The sequence below is a fragment of the Atractosteus spatula genome, chromosome 7 (assembly GCF_055471065.1).
Source record: "Atractosteus spatula isolate fAtrSpa1 chromosome 7, fAtrSpa1.hap1, whole genome shotgun sequence".
In the NCBI taxonomy this organism is placed as follows: Eukaryota; Metazoa; Chordata; class Actinopteri; order Semionotiformes; family Lepisosteidae; genus Atractosteus; species Atractosteus spatula.
The window spans coordinates 8716480-8738755 of NC_142712.1; the positions used below are offsets into that span (position 1 = coordinate 8716480).

General features: G+C 35.6%; 1 protein-coding gene across 2 annotated transcripts in view; it reads left to right on the top strand.

Moving 5' to 3' along the window:
• Positions 1-22276, top strand: part of arhgap42a (Rho GTPase activating protein 42a) — a 72567-nt gene that overhangs the window by 28913 nt on the left and 21378 nt on the right. For both annotated transcript variants that reach the window (XM_088921887.1, XM_088921888.1), the window contains exon 4: positions 11247-11318. In XM_088921887.1, the coding sequence (XP_088778013.1) occupies positions 11247-11318 (72 nt within the window). The remainder of the gene's footprint in view (positions 1-11246; positions 11319-22276) is intronic.

A 22276-nucleotide genomic window follows, 5' to 3' on the forward strand; every position in this document is an offset into this window, starting at 1 on the left:
TACTACTAACATAGAGGCTAGACAGGCCAAATGGCTTCCTCTTATTCGTAACCTTTTTTATGCTCTTCAGTTCTAATCGCATCCAAGATAACTGAATGCTAATACTGCTTCTTCCTGTTTTGCTCTGGGCCCTGCGGGAATTCTCTGAAGGTTTGTGTGCAGACTTTTTATCAGATTCTTGGGAATAGAATTAATCAAGAAATTCACGAGGGAATTGATTTCAACAGGTATCCATTCTGAGATGTGTAACTGTGATCCTTGGTTTTGTGTTCCACTGTAGGCTCCTGCATGGGTTCTCCATATCTCTTTGAATTCAGTACAGTTTATTTGCTATTTGTAAATGTGTGTTACATGGTGTGCATGCTCAAGAATAAATTAAACAGTGGCTACAACCCTTCAAAAAAGAGTTCACTAAAACAACGTTCTCACTTTGCTCTTTGTATGTTCTCTTAAGCCTCTTAAAGTATATAATATTATTTAAAACAAAGAAACATGTTAATAACTTGAGGTCTGACCAATGAGAATACCTCTCTTGTTCTTCATTGGAATTTGCATGTTGTTTTCAGTATATTTTGTTTCTAATTTCTGATATCAGCAATATATGGTTAACATGAAGTTTTGTGTTAATATTATGTATTATTGGTGATTTGCATTCATGTAGTTGCATTGTAATAGTTTACAGATGTGCAGGGTAAACAGTTAAGCCTATACCAACTAAACAAATTATTCCATTTTATTGGTTCAGAATGTGACCAGGATTTAAATCTGGCTTATCATATCCATTAGCTTGATAAATAATAGCATACACATTAAATGCATTTCAGTGATGATCGATATGTGGCCTGCATGTTATGGGAGGAGAAGTTATTTAATTCAGATTGTCACATATTTTCAGCATTACCAAAGATGAGCCTCGTACATCACAGTGCATAATTTCTTTGCCATACTCATTTTATTTTAGACACTGAAAATTTGTTCACAAAAACAGTGGTAATTGATTAAAAAATCTTCTATGCAAGAGATAAACTATAGAGATACAGTTATGAAATCTGTGCTTCATTAGGTTGATTTCTTCTTTAGTAAAGCATAGTTAGCCTTAGAGATTTTAATCACTACTTGATGTAATCCAGACAGGTGACAAAAAAAAAGATTCACCGCATAAAAAATGGAAATCTTGTAAAAAAGATTAATTCAATGGAAAAAAAAAACCTTTTTTCCAGACATCATCATTTACGTTGGCTAGGCTTCAGCACACTTCTAATCTTTTATGTTACCTTAGTTCTCTTTCCTTTTCATTATCAAAAAGCAATTGTAAAAAATCATTTTTCTGGGGAGAAAATAGACTATTACAAGTGAAACCTTCTGGTTTGATAGATTTCAATATAGGAAGAGCTCAGAACTGTCTCATCAAAAAATAACCTTAGGAAAATACAATAGTTGTTCCATTGTATAGGTGGTGGTAAGTGTGTTAACAGTTCATTTCCATTTGAAACAAGGTTAAATGTCATGGATATAAAGAAGATCCTAATTTGATTTTCATAAATGATAGGCTTCAAACACCCTTTGGCTCAGTAGCTCTCAGACTAACTCGGTTATCCAGTTAAAGATGAAAAGACTCCCATTTTCCCAGTACAAATAGGTGACAAAACATTATTAGTATTATAACAGATAATATGGATTTTCATGTCCTTTTTGCGACGTGGTAGGGACTATAATGACATATGCCTGTGACAGGTACACACCCAGTTAACCACTCATCAGAGGTTCCAGTCTGGATCAAGAGGAAATTCAATTTCATCTTGCTGTGCAGCACATCGAGACCAGTGACATTTTGATGATTGAGAAATTTGCTGAGAACGCCGTCTGTTCAGGATGTAAACTACCTCACCGTTCGGTGTGAACCTGAACCTCCTGACAGCTCAGTTAGCTATAGGAACTGAAACTCCTGTCAGACATCTGGATTCAATTGTGCATATTGAAAACAAAAAAATTGTTAAGTGAATGAATTGATCAGTGACGTTTACATTTTGCTCCTGAACAGGAATCCATGTGTCTCAAATTAAAAACCCCAAGCTTATTTGGAAGATTATTAACTAACGTATTTAAGGTAGGGGCCTACCAGCCTATTAAAAAATGCCTTTGCCACGCTAGTAAGAGAAAATCTGCGGGATTTGTCAGGCATGAAGAGTTTTATTGTATGTTCCTTGGCTGCCTGCCAGATATTGAATCCCATTCCAGCTCGGGTGTGCATTGCAGTTGTCTTGCCAGGAGCCCAAGAGTGTTATTTTAGGAGAGACTTATTAAATACCTCTATCCCGAGAGTTGCTTTGTAAATTCCTTTGTTGACTGCTTCTTTAGCAGGGAAAACGGCAAGGATTCATCATGATTTAAAAATGTTTTGTGCAGAAACATTTTGATGACATCCAAGAGCCTCTGGTCACAGCAGTGGCAGTGTTCTCGTACTTAAGGGAATGCGTTTGAAGTTGGAGTCTTTAAAATGTGTTTTCCTTTGCCTGATTTCTGCACTTAATAGCTTCCTAAGAGGAGTATATATCAAGTTGTTGTTCTCCATAATACTCAGAATTACACACCCTGTCCAGCTATGGAACCCTTTAAAGACCTCATTCATCTTCACCTGTAGTTTGTTAACCAGACTCTTTCCATTGCAAAGACACATAACAGTGCAGCCTGTATAATTGAAAATAGTAGAAAAACTAATTATTTTCCAGAGTAGTAATGTTTTACAAAAGTAAAGAATGAACGTGTTCTATTAATGTGCTGCAAAAACAAAACAGCAAGCAGAAACTATGTGAAATAAAAAAGAAACCATACAAAATAATTTATATACTGTATGTTCATATTGTATATCAGTAAATAAAGTTTAATGTGAAGCATGTGCAATTTTATTCTATCAGTTTTCTCCTTTGAAAGCGGATGTTTACAAGGTTGAGGCTAGCTTTGATTGAGAAATACATGTGGAAACAGATAAACAGTCTAACTTCAATCTAAGGTTGTGTCGTTGCTATGGTTATCAGTTGATGGTACAGTGTGAAGTCCAAGGGCATCTACGAGCAAGAGAGTTACAAGAGTTTCTTTGGACATTTTTAGAAAATAATTGATTTAGAATTGTGCTTTGAATGCAAATCTAAACCCAAGCACAGTTTGAGACAGAGGCCTTCAATGCCAATCTTAAATGCTTAGGTCAGACTTCATATTTGATTTGGTCAGTGAGGCACCAACCAGTGCAACCCATTAAGTACTGCAAGACATGGACACACCCATTCTGAAACTATAACAGCAAGGTTGACAAATGGTTTAAAATGAAATGACATTAAAAAAATATTAAAATGAAATGATTTGTGGATGCATTAATGCAATTCCTTGTATGTTCTTGTGAAAAATAAACATTTGAATACATATCATTAATGTGGTTTCTTTTGGTGATGATCATTTATTTAAAGAAATTTTAATCTGTTTGAGCTATCAAAATAAGTGATTATTTTTTACTATGATTGTAAACTGATTAAATATGCTTAAAAACATTACATGCAATAAATGCTACTGAAAACACATTGTTGCATTTTTAATTCCTCTCGGTATATATTTCCATGAGTTTTGCGTAATCCTGTTATCACTTTCATGTGGACAGATGTGACCACTGTTAGGTTATATTACTTCTTTCATGCTCTAATCCCATTTCCTTTTTAAATTAAATTCCCAGAAACAATTCCTGTTCCCTTTTCATCAGTTTATCAAAAGAGGAATGGAAATTGGAACTGGAATATGGAATTGGTTTCAAATGAAAGTGGAAGTGAGAAACAGTAACTAACCCTAGTCCTAGATGTTACATCATTCCAATGTGTACTTTTCACTACCAATTTTACTACTAGGCCTGACCTGTGACATTCAATATCAGCAGCTGACAAAGGTAAAGAAAGGAAATGATTGTTCCTGGGATTAGAAGAACTGTGTTAATGAGACACTGGGGAAAAATCTCTACAAAGAAGCTGCAGCCTGACTTTTTAACTGGTTGTTTTTGGCTAATTCCAAACAGTTGCTGGTGACATTGTCAAACCCCTTAAGGATGATAAATGCTTCAATTAAAAACATCCCTACATCCCTCAGCTCTTTTTATGTCAAGGTTTAAAAAAAAAAACTTCAAGTGTCAGAGCTGCTTCTAAAAAGCCACACTTTTACCACCCCTTAGCTTTGTACTTGCCAGAATTGCCTCCTTCTTCTGTTGTGCAGTGAACAAATGTCTCTTCAAAGGACAGCCTCACTTGTATATTTATAAAGCTTTAGTGAAGCTGCCGCATTTTGTGCTTCACACTAAACAAAACCATTCCCTTATCTGATATGTCAGTGGACGATGGGTACTTTTGGCACTAATGTGTGACCCTGCCTTACAGTACCTTTTTAACCTCACATTAGTTTTTACACAGAAGTTTAAAAAGGCGTCAGACTCTTCCACTTCCACCCTCTTACACATTAATCTCTCTTTCTGAGAACCCTTTTGCACATCTTTCTCATATCCCTCCCACCACCTTATCTTCACTCTTGAAACAGCTCCCTGGCTCATGCTTTGCAAAGTGTGTATGAGGCTGTCAGCCTCATAACTTTGGTCAGGTTGCTGTTTCCTCAGCCAGGTGAATTTTGCGAAATACACTTTAAATACACATTAATTTGAGTTTGACCAAACTACTGAAATATTATTTTAGGTATATTGCAAAAAACATTGCAGAACCAGTAGTTAGGGAACTTATTTCCATGTCTAGTAAAGATGGTTCAATGACCACAGACTGTGGAGTGAAAGGATTTAATTTGGTGTTAGCTTGTCGAAATTTGGGTAACACCCCTTTCTCTGTAATATAAATTCCTTAAGCTGGAAATTACCAGAGAGAATTTGATCTTGATGTGGCTGAAAAATTGAATGAGCACTTAAGAAGTGGTTTGTAATCTGACATTATTATTAATAAAATACAGAATTGTGGCACATTAAATAACTGCAGCCCTTCTTCTATAAACCACCAAGCATGGACTGACACTGAAGTTGGGAAAATAGGGAGATTGGGGACAAATTTATTTTTAATATCACATTTCTCACACATCTGCCAATTACTGGCATTGAATTAGCCAATAATAATATCCTTACAGTTAAATAGTGCTTTTCTGGACATTCCACTCGGAGCGCTTTAGAGGTAATGGGGATCCCCTCCACCACCAGCAATGTGCAGCCCCACTTGGATGATGTAACGGCAGCCAAAGTACTCCAGTATGCTCACCACACACCAGCTGTCAGTGGGAAGGAGAACAGAGAGAAGCCAGTTCAATTTGGCCATGACAGCGGGATGACATCCCTACTCTTTCTTAATGACCATGGAGAGTCAGGACCTCGGTTTTACATTTCATCTGAAGGGATGGCACCTTTTTGACAGTATACTGTAGTATCTCTATCTCTATACTGGGGCATTAGGATTCATACAGACTGCAGGGTGAGCACTCCCAACTGGTCCCTCAAACTCCTCCAGCAGCAACCTTAGCTTTCCTGGGAGGTTTCCCATCCAGGTACTGGCCAGGTTCACACCTGCTGAGCTTCGGTGGGTTGCCAGCTGTGGAGTTGCAGGGTGATATTGCAGGGCTGTCTAACCAACTTTAATTGTATTGAATGATACTAAAAACTACTGAACCACTAAAAAATGACCTTCAAAATCTTTTAAATGTTATTCATACATGATCTGCCCTTAAATGTAAAGTGTCTCAATGAAAAATGAGACTGCTTTCAGACCATTGACATTTATTAGGGGGAAAATGAAATCCTGCAAATCAAAAACATATCTGAAAAACCAAATTAAATATATATAGAAAAACAAGACATTCATTCTCAACAAACACCTGTAACCATTGCTATTGCTGCAGCTGAATTAAATACTATAAACCCTGCGAGTTCACAGACCTCACATGTAGAGCTGTTTAGGCGTGTATAATTCCATTGTGTGAAGGTTGGTTGACATCTGTGGACTTGGCCTTTTAAGTTTATAGCCTGGACTGAATTTGGCAAGAAAAGCAACAAGCTCAGTTAAGGCATGTGGAACTTATTTTTGGTAATTCTTATATGTGACTCGAAGCCAGCACTTAAGTTCCTGGGAAAGTATATAAAAGGAACTTGTGTATATAATAATATGTTTTTCTAATCTGCGTGGCTAGCTTTTGAATGCTGCTAATTATAGCATTATTATTTTATAGTAAATGAGAGCATTTCCTCCGAAAGAATGTTATTTTATGTACTGTTGCCAAAACTACTGGTAAAAACATATGGTAACCTATATGTAGGGTGTCTTTTGCGGGATTTGAGCTTTTTATTTTTTATTTATTTCCTTATTAAGTTGGATAAGGAAAATAAATTAAGCCCCTTTCTTTATACTGACCCATTTTCTTTGTCAGTGTCAGTGCTTCTTCAAGAATACTTCACAGTGTCAAATAGAATTTTTGTACAGTTCGCAAAACTCTGCATACCTTAATCTGTCTGCCTTAGATTCGTATAAGGTTACTTACTGTACATAAAATCATTAACAGTGTGTAACATATATTTGAACTATGTTCATGAGCACAAATCTTATTAATAGAAACAAATGTCAGGTAATAATTTTATTAATTAAAATACCAAGAACTGATATTAGTATAAAACACTTTTGTATGTTTTTATTTCACTTTCATATTGTTTTGAATTTCATTCTGTTAATCGATGAGCATCTTTTTAATTTGTACTGATTTTCTGGCTAAAAAACAAATTCAGTAGAATCACAGATTTTAGGATGTTTTAGTCATGAACGACTTGGGTCATTTTGGACTTCCATTTTTGCCAGAGTCGTTAGCTCTAATAATGATGGTCTGATAACTAGGTGTATTCTGAAATTCTATTTTTGATGATATCAACAAAATAACAGTAATAATCTTGAAGAAGGAACTTCACCGCAGAATTACAAATGCATCTCTTCTTGAAGTTAGTGTTTTAGAAAACTGCATATAGAAAAACTAGTGTGAATATTCAGTGAACATTAGTGAACAGTCCACTTAAGAGTTATACATATTGTGCAGAAAACTTTAAATTTTAATCAGTTACCTAGACAATTGTATGCACCTGAATTTTAGCAACTATGGAAATAAATATTCATGAGCTATTCAAGAAAATGCTTTAAACATTCTTGACTGAGTCAGCAGATCAGTCTGATCAGGTTACTTTTTTTTGTCTGCGTGAACAGCTCCTTGCTATTTTTGGAGAATTGTTTTTAGAACTTTGGATTTTTCTGTTTTAATGTCATGCCATTTCATGAATTATGAACAAAGGAGGTGAATTATGTACATCAAAACATCATGGGGAATTTGTGAGCAGGCTCAATGCTTTTCACTGGGTTTAACAGACAAATGAAGAGGAATTTGTAATACTTCACCAGTACATTCTTAGAGAAAGGTATGACAAACTCCATTCTGTGTTTGGTTTCATTTTGTGTTGAATAGATTTCACAAAAAATGGAAAATATTTTACAAAGGCAAAATATTTTTGTTTCTCATAAACATCCATTGTTCTGAATTTTGAAGTGTTTGCCAGTAGTTGTTGTGTTTTGGGTTTATTTGCACCAAACAGTGAGGTAATACAACCATGGGGTTTTGATTTATCCCTATTTATTTAAAAATGGTAGATTGGTCATCAAACGCAAAAGTGAGTTTTCAATTAATCTTCGGCTTTAGTTAACTGGTTACAGATGCCTGAGATTGTACGAAAAATAACTTGGCTGTTATTCAGTGTGAATATATGATTCCACTTTTAAATTTAGAACCACAAATAAACTTTAAGTCAATCCAATCTTTATTTACTCTTTTATAGGAGTAAATTTAGTATAGTATATACTAAATAGTATCTATTAAATATATATTATCAATAAATAGTATATACCAAAATTTAGTATAATAGTTTAGTATATGTCACACAGAATAAATGATTTATTCCCTTTTAGGACTTTATTATAAGCCCCTCAATTACAGTGCCTCATTAACTATTGCTTCTTGTTACTATGAAATTGTTCACAGTGGGTCACTAGCAATATTTTGGTGTGATATTCTGGTTGTACATATTAGTACAAGGTTCCACAGAAGTGTTTATACATTCATTATTGAGTTTTTTTTGTTGCTTATTTTATTACTCTTGTATTTAGATATGAAAGATACGCCTGACATCGTTAACATTGTTTACTAATTAATTTAACATTAATTTACTAAAATGTATTGATTTTTATATCCTTCATTTATAAATGCATAGTTCACTTTGCTAGTGATTTCTGAGTTTTGTTGAAAGGACACTTCTCTTATACCTTACAACTTGTAATTCATTTCAAGTGTTTGCATGATGGATGGGTATAACTACACTGTCACTATCTTATAGCTTATTCGCCTAACTTGGCTACTCTGTAATTTTGAGACAGCTGTCGAAAGACTGTAATTTCACTTCCTTAAACATTGGCATATTTATGTGGCCAAGAAATAATAAACCTGCTTTTAACAAAAGAAGTGTGTGTGTTGTACTGTAAGTTTGCATTTCGGCAGCTTTCTATCTGAATATAAGTTGACAAGTTTCTGTATTCTTGGCAGTCACTCTAAAAATAACTACGCTGAATTTGTGCTCACAACATTGCATATAACCTCATACTGGGTAAGCTAACAGAAGCACAACTGAAAACCATTAAAATTCTTCCCCTACAGGGTAAAAAAAGTAAGGGCTGTTGTAAAGTACTGTTTGTGTAATTCATTGGACAGAGTCTGCATAGTGTAGTATGTATGAAAGCTTACTTGGAGTCATTTGGAAGTTGAAAGTTATTTAGGTAATGGTCTCCCAAAAACAGATTTAAATTCCAAAAGCTATTTAGACCAGTGGTCTCCGCCAGGAGTCTGGGGACCCCAGAGGGTCTTTAGAGTCTACCTAGGGGGTCCCCTGAAACAATGCAAAACCTTTTACCACCAAACTCAGCAATGTGTAAAACACTCTTACACAGTGGATCTGTTATGGACAGAGTTTCTTTGAATATCCTGTTTCTAAGAGTAATATATTTTAACTTAATTTTACCTTGTTCTAAAACTGGAAGTTATGACTGAGAATGACCTCTTATAAAGAAGTCCACAAGAGATAAAAGGTTGACAGACCCTTGATTTAGGCCCTAAAGAGAGACGCAGAATTGCAGTACTGCCTTGTTCCTTGAACTAGATTAAGTTGTTGTTGCCTCTGATTATTTTAATAAAATATAAAAGGCTTGTACCATTTTCCTACATGAACACTTACAGTAAAATACAGATAAGTACTTATAACGTTATCCTAGAAAAATTGGCATTGGTTTCACTGGGATTCAGAAAATCTTAAGTAAAACAGACCAGTGAAGCTATCACATAGTAAACTTATGATTGTTGTAAAATCATACCTTTTTATCTTATGCTGTACTGTACAGTAATGATGTCTTTATGATCTTAAGAATAGCAATTGAAAAAAATATTTGTTTTACGGAAATGTTTTTTTTCATCACAAACCTCAACTCCTGTTCTCAAGCCTGGATTTTAGAGCTTCTCAGTTCTTAACTGTGTAATTGAATTACATGTGATTCATTTGGATGTGTAATTCAAAGTACAAAGAGGGACATTCAGTTTAAGGACAGTATATGTAAGCAGAATTGGACATAGATGATGATATGCAAAGGTTTCTGAAAGAAAAGCAGTTTTAAAGTGTTTTCATCAATGTATTTGCAACAGTCTATTCAAGTCTGACTTAGTTTAAGCCAATTTAAATCTGGTCACCCTGTCATTTCTGGGAAAAAAAAGCTTTATAAAAACAAGAGTTTTGGTTTACCATTGTTTAAAAATCTGATGGCCGGGCAGATCAACTATAATCACATTCTCTGGATAGGAGCCTGAAAAGTGAAATGTAATCCTGGCAGACGTTTAGATATCCAGTGGAAAAGGTATTTTGTAACTATGAAAACATCCACTGGCTGTGATTTATGGGTCTGGGTAATCCACATTTATAATAACAAGCACTTGAGAAAGCAGAGAGGGTGGTGGCAAGGAAAATGATACTGCATAAGACCAATGCACCTCTAAAATTAGAACTGTTATTATTGCTGTATTATAGAGCTCGGGTCCCAGTTTATCACCTGCACTCCTGATACAGAATAACACACTAAATCAGCCAAAGTGCTCTGTCACTTGAGACAGCTCTGTGCAACTGCATAACAAATGTGTTGTCTGCACTTGATCTCTGAGGAGGCATCAGAGAGTCTATCTAAAAACCACCACAGGCAGATTAATAAACCATTTGAATTTTTACGTGGCGCGGCAGTTTGTCCACAGTAATTGATGCAATATTTCACCTTCTATCTTCATCAGCACCGAGCAAGTCTGTGAAAATCCTCCATGACCCTTTTTGAGCACTCTCCGTTTACTCAATGTTTTTCTCTAGAAACATCTACTGAGATATGGTTCCATCTATCTAAATTTAAACATGCTCTGCGAATGTATGAAGCTCTTCCTTCTACTGCTATAAATGTTATTTCCTGTGGGTAAGGCAAGATTGATATTTACCCTGTAAAAAGTGGGCCATTTACTCCTATCATTTATTGCATCCTGGGATACAACCTTTTTGCTGATTTCCCAATATACCGATTAGAGCACCTGTTTTTTTATTGGAATGCAGTTTGTATAGGAAAAGAAATTGGGAGTAGATATCCTATAGAGGATACATTCCAAGTGCCTGCAGATCAAACCTATGCATATATACATTTTTTAAAACTTTCACCACATCCGAACAAGTTGTAACATTAGCAGTGAGTGAGTATAATGTAACCACACCAAGAGTTTTGTTATGTAGAAATAAGGTAACTCACCATGCTGATGAAATTGATTTATGAAAAAATTAAAAAGAAATTTCAGCTGTATAACCTTCTCCAGATGTGTGATTTAAGTTTAGAAACTGTGGTTTCACCATAACTAAGAGGATGGGTTTTTATTCTTTAATTTTTAGTTTTTAGTGTGAAATTTATCTCTGGTTGATACTTTATAGTCTCCGATTATGAAAGTTCACTGCGCAAAAAAGTAACATGTAAAACTTTCAATCAATAACCCTGTATTTAGGGACTTAATAAAATTAAGATTCTGATAAATTTTTTGTCCCATTAGTAGATGAACTTTGACAAATGTTACTCCGATTTCAGGTCCAGAATGCAGACGATGTTCTGATCACTCCACTGGAGAAGTTCCGTAAGGAGCAAATTGGAGCAGCAAAAGTAAGTTACCACTGTTCCTTGTTAAAAATTAAAAAAGGACTAGCTCTGTATATGTGTATACAATTTATAGGAAGAATATTTTATAAGGTACTGTCTGTGTTAATCACATGTAATTGTTGCATGTAAGTACATGATTTTTAATTAATAAATTGTACTGAGTACAGGTACATGTTAACCACACTGCTAGCAATATTTTTTTCTGCTGTTGTCTAATTTTGCTAGTTTTTTACAGTAGGTGAAAATTATCAATTCATTGGTAATAATTGGCACCTCAGAAAATTGTGTGATTTTCCAAAGATACAAGGAAGCACTGCTTTACTGTTAAAACTCTGTTGCTGTTGCTCTGACCGCCTCACCCTGTCTTTTTATGAACTGTAATTTCTGTCAGGCTCTGTTAAGATAATGTCTGTCATGACTGACAGAGTATAACATATTTCATTCTTGAAGCTGTCTTGCTTTCCTGTTGAATAGCATTGCATGTGATGAAATCTCTCATAGCCAGTCAGAATTTCAAATTTCCTCTTGAGATTACTTACATATACAGGACACACTCAATTAAATCATATCAAAAATATTACTAGAATATTGTATATATGCTGTGCTTTTTTAAATTTGTTCAGGTATTTAAAATAGACAACTGCAACCAAACAGATTTCAATAATTTGTCATGTCAAATCAAGACAAAGTTCTAAACATAATAATATCTGTGATATGTTTTAATTGAATGCGCACAGTATACAATATGTTGAATATGAACTATATGTCATTCTAAATTCTAGAACTTTTGCACATGAACTTTCCTCTTTGAAGGATGAATTTAATGCTGCTGGGACTTTTTTCTCCATCCCTTGAGAATCCATGATTCATTCAACAACAGAAAAATATTAGATTGGCTGCTTTAACCAAGTTTTCTTCTGGTTTTTTTTTTAACACTGTAGTTGTATTCCTATAAATATACTTTAAATGGTCACACATCCTACACTGTTAAGTGGGATTATCTGTTATTTTTTTTCTGCTTTTTTTCCCATGGGAAAAAAAAAGCTTCTGCAAAGTCTTTGCTAGACAGATTGAGACTAACTGTTATGGGGAAGTTCCTTATATTCATCACTGACAAGACTGATAACATGATACTTCACCATGAACAGGGATTTTACAATATTAATTTGATGCCCATTAACATTCCCCAGCATCTAAGAAAAAATATTTTAAAAAATCTTTCCTGGAAAGGTAATCTTGGCTGGAAATGCTAAAAGAAACAAAAAGCATCAATCAGATCTAATGGATTTTACCAAATATTTGAAATAGGCATATGAAACAAAATAACAGAAAATACAAGTTAAATTTATATAATGAAATATGACATACTGACAAATGAAAACATTTCAAAACTAGTATCAGATATTACTTCCCAGTGGACTAATAAAACACAGATCGTGCTGACTCACAGTCCTGATCAGCCTCTGACAGACTACTGTGGGATGTTCCGTCGCTCTTCCTGTTCGGCTGCAGCCAGCAGGAGCCGGTTGTCCAGAGCTTTTTGTCTCTTGTCGATGATATTGACACGTCGGTCCCACAGGTGTTCAACTGGACTCAGGTCATGATTAAAAAAAATTGGTCATACCAAGACATTGTTTTCGACTTGCCATATTGTAATCCTAACACTTCATTGTCTTGCACTGTCCTGCTGTAAAATCAACATGCTGGACTGGCCTGTGGGAAGGGAACAATTGTCACCTTCTGAATGTTGCTGATATGAGAGTCAGTAGTAGACTACCAAGCTATATCATCAAAGCTGGTACTCTGGCTTTTATCAAGAAATGTCTCTTTGAGATCCTTGGATAAAATGCGGACCAAATGGCTTTCTCATTCGTAGCTGTTCTTTCTTCAAGTTCTTAAGGGCAGTAAGGTTGCCTCACATCTGCACCAAAGGCATTTTTGTATTAAACAAGACTCCTCTATATATCATTTCACATTTACAGTGTCCCACTGGATGGCTTGAACAGCTCCACAGTCAGAGAAACACCCACCATGACATCTGTACATGTTGTCTTTCTTTAGGTCTTTAAAAGGCACATTCACCAGTGGATATAACACTCCACCACTGTCAGCGCTCTCTGGCCCATAGAAGGCAGGATTGTCATCTCTCATCTGTCCACATTTTATTCCTCAACAGCCTCTGAGATTGTTTTCATACACAGCCCACACTACAGACATTCTGCTCATGTGTAATGTGAAGGAGTTTTCTATGAAGAGGTGTAGTGACACTAGGGCCAGCACCAGAGGCCGCCTTTAGCACGGCCTCAAAGACTTGAAGTGTGTTGTATAACTCAAGTTGTATGTAGTTTCCCTGCGTTTGTTTAATTTTAACATTCATTGAATTGAATGCATTGCCACGTTTATCAGGGCTATAAAATATGTTACAGTAACAGTGGAGTATTTTATTTTACTGTTCTTTTTTTAAAAAACAATTAAGCCACGACCAGCACCTGGACTTTTACTTATGCCAGTATTAAAGTTGAGTTTACGTGTGAAGGTCTTTGTTGCCATGCTGATTTGTACAGAGATCTTCAAGTTCTTCCTGGAATTTCCTGTGCTATTGGCACTGAAGGATGAAAAGAATTATCCAAATGGAACAGATGGATGTGATAGTCCTGGGCTTGTGTGGTGGACATATGTCTACCAGGATATGGCTTGTCCCTTACACAGCCAGTTTCCTGGTTTCCCTGGACTAGCCTGCAGATTGTTGAAGCAGAACTCATTCTCCACAGATTTAATTCTACTGTACCACTCCAATCAACAAACCAATATGTTCCCTATTTAAAATGTAAATAGCATGTGCCCAGTCACTTATTGATATAAGCTTTATCATTTTGAATCGGTTTATTTAAATCCTGTTGCTGTAATAAATAGAGATCCTATATGCAGCGGAACCTGGCAGTTCTGGGGTCTGAGTTAAATGGGATTTTGAAGTGTATTATAATAAATCTCTGCTGAACTATCCCAAGCTATCTAAGGAAACATATGTTGACGAAGTGACAATTTTTATTTATAACTGTATGTAAGATCTGAGTTCACCAAAATAACATTAGTTCTGATTTTTCTTTTCTCCCAGAGTATAAAATGTGACTTTGCTTTCTATTTCATTTAAGTAATATAATTGGTATAACTAGATAGCAATTTACTGTAGATCAGAATTTCAATTAGATTTTTTTATCATTTTCTATTAACATTCCTTTGTTATGTTTTCTATGTTTTCAGATACTCACTAGTGAACATTTTTTGATTAGTTAATAAAGTGACATTTAAAAATGACAACATGTATACACAACGTTCATATAAATACTGTATATGACATTTCTGAATCAATCGTCTCTGGTACATCTGTTTTATTAACTAAAAGAAGTTGAAATATTTGGGTTTTACTGTGCTTGTTAAGATCTGTAATAAATCTTATCAGTTGTCTTCTTGGAATCCATACTTTTACAAATATTAGAACTATAGCCAAGTAAGGCAAACCTTGGGACCATTGCACATGTCTTTCTTCAACCTGTGCAAACAATACATTTCCAGGAATGCAAGCTTAGATACCCATCACTGTGCTGATCGCTGAGCAGGAAAATTGTTTGAAATTCTCTGTAGCCTTACATTCAGTCTTTGCAGTTACTATAGGAGTTCTTGAGTATTCCTTTTGCAGTCTGGAATTGGAATAAATAATAAAAGAGAAAATCTTTTCAGTTCTTCAGAGAAGCTTCACTTAAAAAGAAGTAAATATCGTCTTTGTATGGTGACTGTTCTAATGGGATTGGTACTGTACATTATCAGCCATAAGTCGAAATTTAATTTCAATATCCATGCAATTGTCAGCTGATATCACACAATATTTGCTACAACAAAATCGTTAACCATTCTTTAAAAGGGTGTTGTACATATTATAATGTTCTGACACATGCCTCGGTTCTGCCACATTGTCAAGACTAAAAAAAATGAAATAAACTTGAGTGGAAGTAGAATTGCAATAGAAAATTGACCAACAATCAAAGCAAACCCTTGTCATCTATAATGCACTGGTATTACATATGTTCAAGTTTCCCTTAACCTATGAAGTCTTCTACTTTTCATTGATCAATTCTTTTAATTTTAATCAAAACAAAAGATTCGCTCACGGTAAAATATCAGCCGTCTGTGGTCAACTGTTTGGAGGAGTGAGCTTATTCACATCTGGCCTGTTTGGTCTTCAGGCTCCTTTCACACAGTATTCCCCACAGACAGAGATCCAGAAACTAGCAGTGATTCAGTGCAGGGTTCTCCAAAACGGATGTACATTTTAATTCATGTTTGCCAAATTACTAATTTTTCTCTGATTTATGTTTTAGTTACAGAAAGAAAAGTCTGCCCTCAGTTCATATTACTTGAATGCTACAGAGTTTCTTTACTATTTCTAACATTCTTACTGACAATGGTGTCTGTGTAGCACATATGGGGTTATATTCTCTATATAATCTTCTTTAGCTTCCTAAAAATAATATTAGAAAATAATGGATTCAATGTAAAAAAAAATTTCAAATGACAGTACTTTGGAAACTAAAGCAAAGCACTGTAGTGAAATAAATTTTATGAAATTAACTTCCAAGACTGAATCCAAAGCACATTCAAGTATGAATAAAACACCCTGTAAAGCAAGGCCTATGTATACAGTATCTGGCTACATGAAAACTGTGCCCAACTCCATAGTACCCTACACAATGCATCTCTGAAGAAGTCTGTTTATAACATGGCTTGTTAAAAGTTTGTGCCTTTGTCACTGCTAGGGTCTTTAATTTCCATGAACCATTTCCTAGTAATAGTTCAGCCCCCTCTGGATAAACATTTTTTACCAGACTGAGATAAAAGAGTGAGATCGCAAGGGGTCTGCCCAGCCTTACTCAACGCTGGGAATCCTGATGAATTGCAGAGTCTGACCTCTCCAATTACTGCTCAGAATGTTGGGAAAAGTCAAATGAGCTAACTGGGAAAGGATTTGAGGCATTAAACAACTTTCCTTATTTGGGCTTTGTGGCTGCCTGCTCCCCAGCTGTTTCTGATAGTGAGGTCATTCACTGATGTATTGTCTGCCGGGGCCAAAGTGAAACTTTTTCTCTCTCTGCTTCCCTCCTACCTCCATCAGATAAGTCATTAGGAATGCTTAAGCAATATTTGTTTTAAAGTTCATTGACTTTTATTATAGCCTTCGATGGATCTAAATGATTAAGTTGTTAATTAAGCTGAGCAAGTCACCAAAGTCACCAAGCTGCTGATAACTGGGATATGAAAGGAATAGTTAGTTGCTCCCCTTTTTCAAATTTGTCAAAATCATTATTTCTTACTAGTTTTCACAGGATCAACCTAAGCATTTTTTTAAGTACATATCTGTGATGGTGTTTAGACTTGGTATGTTTTTTTTCCTCTGTCCTTCTTTTAGGAGAAGGCTTTGTATGATTTATTTTTTCTATTGTGTTATTATAGGGGGTGGTGCAGTCCCAGGTAGTTCATGCAAAGTGAATGTAAGACAGCGCCGATAAATCCCTTTTTCTTTCTAATAGGGCTTTCCTGGCAAATCTGACCACAGCATTTCAGGGTAGTAAACTGATAGGAAAGCTTAGCTCTGCATCAGAAATGTGAAGCATTCTTTATGTCCTTTAACAACCATAATGGACCATTGCATAAACTGAAAAGAGAAAATCCCAACAGTTATGTTTATATCAGCTAAGGATAAATGTTAAATGTAGAAGGTAGGGATATAGCAGTGGACAAGGATGAATGATTTCTGGTGCGTGTATTTACACACTAGCTGAATTTTCAGTGTGGATATTATTCTTCAGGTTTTGACGTTTGAAATGCAAAAGTAAACTGTGTTTTTCTTAGCTCCCTATTTCCCCTATCCTGCCCTAAGCCCTTTTTTGTTTCTGTTCCTTTTCTTTACTTTGAAAGACTGTATCCCATTCGGAAACAGAGCACAGACTCAAAAACCCTGAAGAACTATATGCTGGTACTTCAGACTATGGAATTCAATTGGCCCCTGGGAGAAAACATAAATAAACATTTCAGAATGTGAGACTTGGCTTGCAACTCTGTTTCACCTAACTTCCTTAGATGTTTTCTTAGGTCAGATGGTTGCTTGTTCCTGCTGGCATTCACTCTACCACAATATAAAGCACCACTCATTCACACACGTCATTACCCCGAAGGAGTTCCAGAAATAGATCAGCCTTAAGAAAACAGTAATGAGTGTCAATGATTTGACTGGAGCAGCTTTATGAGAATCACCCCTTATTTCCTGGGAATTTGTGGTGGCTTCCTTAAACTTCTGATTCCTCTAAGACATAATGCTGCCCACCTTGTGGTACAAAGCTATGATCACATCTGTGACATAAGCTAGCTAGATCTTCAGCCAGAACCTAAATCACACCAAAAAGAGAAACTGAGTGTATATAAATAACCTGTCATCATTCAGAACATGAAAACTCCATTATGCAATATATGGTGAAAATGTCATTTTCCCTCACTGGTGTATAGATTCAGGCTACAATGAGGATAAACCTGTACGTTTGTAAATATGCAGCATGCTCACATACTTTTGCAGTTTTCTATGTCTAGTGCTACATCCTGTAAGCACAAAAAAAATATTTTTCCTGACGTAATAAGTCTTTATGGATAATACGAATTATCCCTGTTATCAGTAGCAATGTGAAGTATTCCCTTCCTCTTTTTCATTTCTGTACATTCTTTCTGACACTAAGCTGTTAAAAGCTTAAAAAACAAGGTAGATGCATTTCTATTTCCCACTCCCCCAAATTTTTTTCGGTAATTCAAAATTGTTATTAACATTGAGATTCTGAATATTTTAAAAACAGCTCTGATGCAGCATGAAGAAAGAATCCAAAATGGTTTTTTATCTGTGTTCACCTTAGATTTCCCATCAAAGAAACACAACAGTCTTCCAAAAGAACTAGTTGAGTTCTGTACTCTCAGCAAGTGAGATGTTGGAAAGTGAATGCACGTTCTAAACAGTATTACAATGCATATCCACTCAGACTCCTTTCATCATCAGTGGCCTGCCCATATTTGTTACGAGACTACCGAGCTAACAGTAGGAATGAAGAGGCAGCACTTCAAAGATTTAGTGATTGAGAGAGAGACCCTATACAAATATCACTCAACATTTAAGCAACAGATTAAAGTTTTCATACTAGGAAGAAATAGTTCAAATTAAACCATGTGCCTTTTTCCATCATTTGGAATGATGTTGTAAAATTATGCATTAGTGTTCCATACTCTAAAAATGGTCTTAAATGAGTTAGTGCAATGACTAAAAAATAAATGGCAAAATTCAGCAATGAGGTGATCCTTCTCTAATCAGAAGAAACCAGTCATTTCCAAGTAGTGCAATTCTGATAAATATACCTATTAACTAAGAGTGCAATGACCATTTCTAATCTGCTGTTATTCCGTCTCTCATCGTATTTCATTTAGTTGCTGTAGATTTGTATTAACTAACTAGTCATGAGGACATAATCGTCTTAGTATCTTCTTGTTAAATAATTGCTCCCTATTAACATTTAAAAGGTATCATAATTCATAATACTATAAGTAAAGTGTAGCAGTCTAGTAATGCTGCCATCAGACGGTGTGCAGTTTCATTATTGCTTGTTTTCTGGGTCTGGATTCATGTCTATAATTAGAACATTAACAGCCCCATTTACAGTTTGTAGCGTTTTGCTGCTGCTATGCATATATTGGTATGTAATACAATGATAGCCAAATTTGTTTTCATACTTTTGAGTTCACGGCGTTGTTTGCACAGGGAGGGGTGTTAACCCCAGTACCCTCATAAAGCCCACGTCAGGATCTCTGGCCTCTCTAATTTTCCTCTGTAATTCCACTCGCGGAGTAATTTCTCATTTCTCCACCTGATCTGCTATATAGTGGGGCTTCAGGCACATAATAGCTTCCAGGCATTGCACTGGCAATTGCTGCACTTTTCGGTGGAGGAAGTGGATCAACTCCTAAGAGATTTGGAATATTTTGGTATGAGAACTGCTTCATAAACGGAAGCCTCTCTTTTCATTATGAGTAGTAAGAATAATATTTATGGGGGTCTCAAACCTGCATAGCTAGAGTAAAGAGGAGGTCAAAATAGCCTGAGCAATAGAAGGCATGTGATTTAGTATCTTCATGTAGAAGGAAGGCTAAATCTAGTAAGGCACAGCAAAAGCTATGTCCTTAAGTGCTATTAATAAGTCTGTGTGATCATTAGCTTGATCAAGCCAATTTATCTTGCAGAGGAACACACCACAGGTTTCCTGCTTAATGGCATTGAACAGCCTGTCTCAACAGAGCATCAAAAGACGTCATTGTAGGTTTTTAGGAACCCACTGCAGTAAGCAGCAAGGATCTATCAGGACATGCCAAAGTACAGGCTGCATTCATTAGCCCAATGACAGTGTCTGATGGAGCAATAACCTGTCTGGTAGTGGGACAGCTAACATGTTGGGGCCTGCAGGAGACAACATCTACAGTTTGTTGTACCTTTCTATATAATACCCAGGTTCTGCGCTTTTGAAGAACTTGAGAAATATCTGAAATAGAGACTTATATTTAGAGCTTTAAGGTTGTTTTTCAAATATTATTCATTACTAGAATTCCAGGACAACGTATGCTAAATTCTTTAATGGCAGTTACAAAAGTGTTGGGGTACCATACCAATATTCTACGTCCTTGCCTCCCACAAAGAAATGCTTGCTTTCATGGCTGTATTCAACAAGAATCAGTTAATAATTTATCATATTATTTAAGATTGTAGTACTTTTGAAAAGATTGTATTACCTTTTTTTTGTTGTTTTTAAAGTAATTGAGAACAGATGTTAAGAATTATCCAATATCTATTAGCAGCTGGACTTAGTAGGAAATTCTTTTTAACAAACAGAAGCTTCGGGAAAAATAAAGCTTTTAATAAAAGTTTGGAACCTCACCAAATTGTTTCTTGTTCACACAGCTTGTGTGATGTGAAAGCATCACAAATAGTAATGTGACTACACTGGTGTGTTTATTCTGGACATGGTGTTCAGTTCACTTGTTTTGCGATCAGCCCCCCAAAAATTGGCACCCATAGTCCTCCTATATGGGGCAGTTTGGAATTATATAACAGATTATTCATAGGTTATACAAATTTAGAATGTCCCAAAAAGTAATTTAAGTAGATGGTTCTTGTTTTACATATCAGAAGAAAACATTAACAATTTAACAATTCCACTTGCAACTTTGTGGTAGTCCCCTTAAATTTTAAAAACATACCTTTTTGTTTTTGGTTTTTCATGCATATTTCTTTTTTCAGATAAGAATGTTCCCAAATTCAATACCAGTAACTGCAAAGGAAATGCTGGTCGCAAAATAGGGGTTGAGCATCAGTCTTGCTTCTTAGAGTACAACTAGTTGTACAAGAATCTCACGAAATTGAGGAACACATTGCATAAGGATATTAATTGGCATTTCTTCTGATTATAATTAGCTGCTTTAAAAGTAACATGGAGGAGTAGCCAAACTGCCTTCAAGGCAATCCTTCAGTGGATCCTACTTTAAAGTCCCGCTTACAGTCACACTGAAATTATAATTAAGGCACAATGGTGATATTTGTTTATCTAATTTTAACTTTGGATGCATTTGGATGTCTACATGCATATTGTTGGCTAATGATAGGGTATGTCTGGCATTGTTACCCATCCATTACTGGCTGTCTGGTGGTGTTTGTTCTCAGTATGGGATTGAGACGAGTTCCTGTTCGGAATTCTAATCCTCTCAGGGCTCCTAACAGACTCTGTCTGCAGACAGATTCCACAGTTACTTCATTAAGGCACGCTGCTCAGCTTCAAAGCTTTCTATAACACAGTTAAACCATTCTACCAGGATCCACCCGTGTGTAGTTGCACAGTTTAAAACATTCCTAATGGGGAATGACCACAATAAAAGCTGGAAGGAAACAAGGCCATATCTCTCAGCAGGATAAAGCAGTAAATGGTTCCTCAAAGGGGAAGATATTTCATTACCTAAAAGAGCTTGTTTCCGTTTCTCCTTAATTGCGAGAAAGATTAATAGATTTTTATTTCATTTTTTACGACAGAGGCTAATGTTTACTATAAAAACATGATACAGTGAAAACCCAACAAATACCGTACATTACGCATCAGCATATCATCAGTTTGGAAGCCTAGGACACTGCATATTGTTCTTCATCTGTCTGTTTGCCTGCCTGTTTGTCTTCTGTGCCTTTTTTTTTGCTTTCAGTCAACCTTTATTTCATCCCAGATTGGAAACTGCCAAATTATTAGCTGTTTTTCTACACGGCAGAACTGTGCACAATTGCTACAGGGCTGTATATGAAGTACTTTGGTCACACACCAGGACCTCTGAGTCTTCCCTTAGCCTCCTCCCAGATGCCCTATGAGAAACAATCATCAGGTTCTGTGGAGTTTTTCCAATCAGAAAACACAAAAGACATTTTTGTTGCGTAGAATATCGACATTAGGATTGTTATGATGTTTCACTCTTTAAATATATATTGAATGAAAGTGATAGAGATGGTCCCCTTCTTTTCTTATTGTGACTTGCTTTTTATTATCTGTGGGACAAAGTAAAAAATATAAAGTACCTATACCACTACCTATTCACACTTTAGCATTTTTTCAGGGTTATATCTAACATACAAAACAATGGAGAAAAATAATGTTAGGATGAATGTTGATTTCAGTTTACTAATGACTTACACAGAAGGGTTCTGGGAAAAGGTTTGGAAGAAAAGTCATTTTCCAGCTGGAGTTTATCTGACTACATTTAAACAATAATCGACCTTAATTACAATCAATGTAAATCTGTGGCAGAGCTTTTTTGAAGACTTTTCTGTAATAAACCCTCATACAGAGTTAATT